The sequence below is a fragment of the Caloenas nicobarica genome, chromosome 13 (genome assembly GCF_036013445.1).
Source record: "Caloenas nicobarica isolate bCalNic1 chromosome 13, bCalNic1.hap1, whole genome shotgun sequence".
Taxonomy (NCBI): Eukaryota; Metazoa; Chordata; class Aves; order Columbiformes; family Columbidae; genus Caloenas; species Caloenas nicobarica.
Window position 1 is genome coordinate 12,082,090 of NC_088257.1, and position 4,014 is coordinate 12,086,103.

Consider the following 4,014-nt stretch of genomic DNA (forward strand, 5'->3'; position numbering starts at 1 on the left):
AGAAAACTATCTGCACCTCCTCACAGAATTTCTGTATAACACTATTTCCTTAGTCTTACCAAAGGAAAAACAAGAAAAACAACAACAAATAAAAAAGAGACTGGATTTCAAGTAGTATCCGATTCTATCAACAAAATGGCAACACAGCTTTGTGAGATTACTGAAACTACAATACTTACAGTAAAACTTGTGAAACACATGGGATTGTCAAACATCATGATTTCCGATTTCCAAATTTTTTCCTGAATTGACTTATGTCTGTGCCAGTTACATGTCTAAGCACATCTTAGAGAGAGACTAACCAGAAGTTATTCACTCTGTGAATCAAGAAAGGCCACTCACTCTCCAGAAAGTAATAGTGTCAATCATTTATTGCTTTTGGAGAACAATTATCTCACTTGTCTAAAAGCCTGATAACTTGGAGTTAGTGAAGCCACGTCTAACACAGGATACACTACAGTTATCCCTAAACCCCTGTTTAGAAGTTGTGCTTGTTGTGCAAGAGTAGTTTTGCAATGTGTATTTCAGAGTTGACAAGAACATTCAGCTTATTTTCTAGATATGTCTTCTACCACAGGGGAAATGTTCCTTTGGTAAAGGCCAGGTTCTGTGAGCCAGGCAGCAGGTCTCATCATTTGTGACACTGAAGGTTCAATTTCACTGTTCAACCAAATTTTTGGTTTGTTCTTTATTCCAGATTTCTACTGCTGCTGGTATAGTCTACAAAAGGACCAGCAAAAGGATTGCTTAAGGCAGCAAGGCCGGTTTCTTCCAGTGCTCTGAAAAACAAACTGCAATACAAATAAATAAAATAGAGTGCTGATTGTCTTTAGCTCTCTCTTTCTTTACATTACAAACATGAAGCATTGTTTTTTCAGTCACGTTATCCTCAGCATTAATGCTTACCCCATTCCTAAAGGTCTGACAAATACTCAGAAAACCAGAACACAAAAATCAGAAGATGCAACAAAGCATTTAATGATGCTGCTCCAGTCTGAGTATTTCAGGATATGATACATGCTTGCCATGTTCAAATGTTGCCTACCACCGATGTAACAGAAGCCCTATTCAGCTTCTGTCCAGAGAATAGGACAATACTATCCAAAGCCTGCGTCAACATGCAAGACCTGATGAATCTTTTGTTCTCTTGCTGGTTGGAGGGCAGAAAATTAGAAGCTTGAAAACAACAGAAGATCAGTTTATTGCTTGTTAATTCATGCTGCTGTCATGATTTTCTTCTTCCATCAGTATCTCCTCTTGACCCAAATTCTTAGAAGATATTTAAGGTTTTACAGATAGACTTCTACAGGAAAATTTGGAGTGTCTTATTTTCTCAATGCAATCTAATTATTTAGGTAGCATGCATGTGAAAACCTGTTTTCTCGAACACAGTAGGAATTAAATACAACAGGTTTTGGATTCACTGTTCCAAAACGCTTCTGGCCAACACTCTGTCCACAAAGCTTTTCCCTTTTCAGATTCCTTTTTCCAGCTGTCTTGCCCTCTGGATCCACCTAGCTGCATCCCCTCACAAGCTACTCAGTAACTAGCCAGGGCATCTGTCTCGTATACACAAATGTTAATTGATAATCTGAATCATTTCAGATATCTTGAATTTAAAAAGGCTTTTAATTACATTTTATATTTTTTCCTCAATAGATAATACTAAGCTTTCCAGCCGCAACAACAAGGCTTCATCCAGCTCCATCAGTTTACCCAAAACAGGCTGCATGTGCCTTATGACCAGGTGTTGCTCAATATATTACTCTGTTTCAAAGGCAAAGCATAATGCTGAACTCTAATTAGAAAAAAAACACATCAAATCTGAAACCTGTTCAGTCTTGAGACGTTCTTTTGGTACTTGCAACAAACAGATCCACTGACTTAACAGTTTTGTTGAAATTCAAACTCTTTGGTTATATGAGGTCATACTGAGAAGGCTTACTCCTCATTTCAGTTCAAGTCAGCTAGTACATTCCAGTGTGAATAATAATGTGACATCTTAGAACATTTGGATTTAGAATGTGCCTATCATATTCAATGCTTAACTAGCTACACGGAAGGACCTGTAGGGCTGGGCACGGGTAAACACTGGGCAAGTGTTTTAGGAACCCAAAGTACCTACTAGAACTAAGGGATGGTGGGTTTTTGTCTGAACGATTCACACCCACAAGAACATGGTCAGAAGGAGATGATGCTGATAACATGGTGATTCACTGCTTTGAAAACAAAATAGAATCAGCCACCACTAATTCCAGTTCTAGAAGCAACTACATTTCACGTTCTGCATGTGATTAAGTAACTCCCTGCTATACAGGAAAACAATGCTTTGAAAGGAAAGGTGGGATTTTTGTCTAGGCTCTCTAGAAAGCACGCAAGGGATGCTTTCATGTGGAGAAAAAGGCATTGCTGTCTTTTCAACCAGAGGACAGTCTTCAGGTTTGTCTTGAAGCAGCAGTACAGGTAGCAAAACAGACACTCCTTGAAAAAACAAACAAACCCAAACTCATGCCAAATTATCACTAAGATATCCACCAGTGTTTGTCCCACATTTGCTAGTATCTAGACTTCTCAGTAAAAAATAGCACTAAGCTAAATTTTATTAAGCAACACCTGTACACTTTACTGGTGAGTTGATTATGCTGATCAAAGAGCATTATATCAATTTTAGATTGATGACTACAGTGTGTAAAGCTTGCTAAAACAAAAGGATCAAACAATGCCTTTGACAACTTCGCAAGCACCACATCATGACTTTCTCAGAAATAGGGAGATGGTAGTAGTTTCCCTTTCCTGTTTGAAAAAGCCGAAAGCTGTAGCTTTAAGATTTTTTTTAAGTTCATTTTAACCTTTGATGCCTGATCAACATTAGCAGAGTGTTTTCTACCTGTATCCCCTGCTGCAGCTCTTGTCAGTAGTCACTAGTAGTTTAATGTCAGTTTTCTCATTTCTTTGGTTACAGCTACAACATCCTCCCGTGTAACAGAGTAACCTGTTTTGTATTCCTAACCATGTTTCGCTGCATTTGCTTTTGCAGCAGCCTTTCTTACTTCAAAGGCTGCCAGGGAAGTACGAGTTAATCACCATATAAAAATTCTGATCTATGATTGCACTGCATCTGACAGCATCAAACAGCACAAGCACAGGGCGGAAAGTTTTGCATCCATTTGCTCAAAAATTAACTCACTTTTGCATGCACCTCTGCAGCTCCTTCCAAAAGTAATTGCAGCAAAAAGCCTTCAGAAAAAGTATCTTTAGGTTGGCTGAACTCTTCTGTGTTTGTTGTTTCCGAGGAGATATATTTTCACAAAGACAATTACAGTCACATGAAGAAGTATTTAGCTGGAAATTAAACGTGTGGAATTGCCACCAACATTTCAAGCATTCTGGAGATAACTGTCAATTGAAGCACTATTAGGCCACCTCAAATTCTCATAAATCTTTTCCCTTTCAGAGGCTGCTATTGGACTTAACCTGCCCCAACTCCACCCATGATACAACAGCACAAACATAACCTAGAAGGCAACAGACAATACCTGCTTAGAAGATACAGCCACCAGAAAAAAGATTGAATGAACAACTGCATTCTCCTTTTTCAGCCTTTCAATCTCAGGTAAGATGACACCTTCAAGACACACTGGCCCTGTGAGCTTGAACAATCTGTTCTTATTTTATGTCTCTACCTTTGTCTCTGCACATTTTCTGCCTGTTTCTTCAGCCATCTCCTCATTCCACTTTGTACTTCTTTATATACACCAACACTTTATTGGAATAGGACCTTATTTCTTGTGCAGTGACCAAATTCCTGATCTGCCTAATCCTTAACAATTTATTATTTGGCAAGGCCTTTCCGTCACATTTGTCCTACCACTCTTCTGTTCTGTAAAACATTATGAGTGCTCAGATCAAGTATTTTTAAGGTATACACATATATTCTTTGTTAGCTCTTAAAAGGTAAGGAGAAACCACACTAACAACAAAATAAAAAAGGGGTACTTCAGCTGTGTGCTTGTT

General features: G+C 38.4%; 1 protein-coding gene across 4 annotated transcripts in view; it reads left to right on the forward strand.

The window, feature by feature from the left end:
* FABP6 (fatty acid binding protein 6) overlaps positions 1 to 790 on the forward strand; it is a 41,552-nt gene extending 40,762 nt beyond the window's left edge. For all 4 annotated transcript variants that reach the window (XM_065644328.1, XM_065644326.1, XM_065644327.1 and 1 more), the window contains one exon: positions 698 to 790. In XM_065644328.1, coding sequence (XP_065500400.1) covers positions 698 to 751 — 54 coding nt within the window. In that variant the 3' untranslated portion in view covers positions 752 to 790. The remainder of the gene's footprint in view (positions 1 to 697) is intronic.
* Positions 791 to 4,014: the final 3,224 nt, after the last annotated feature.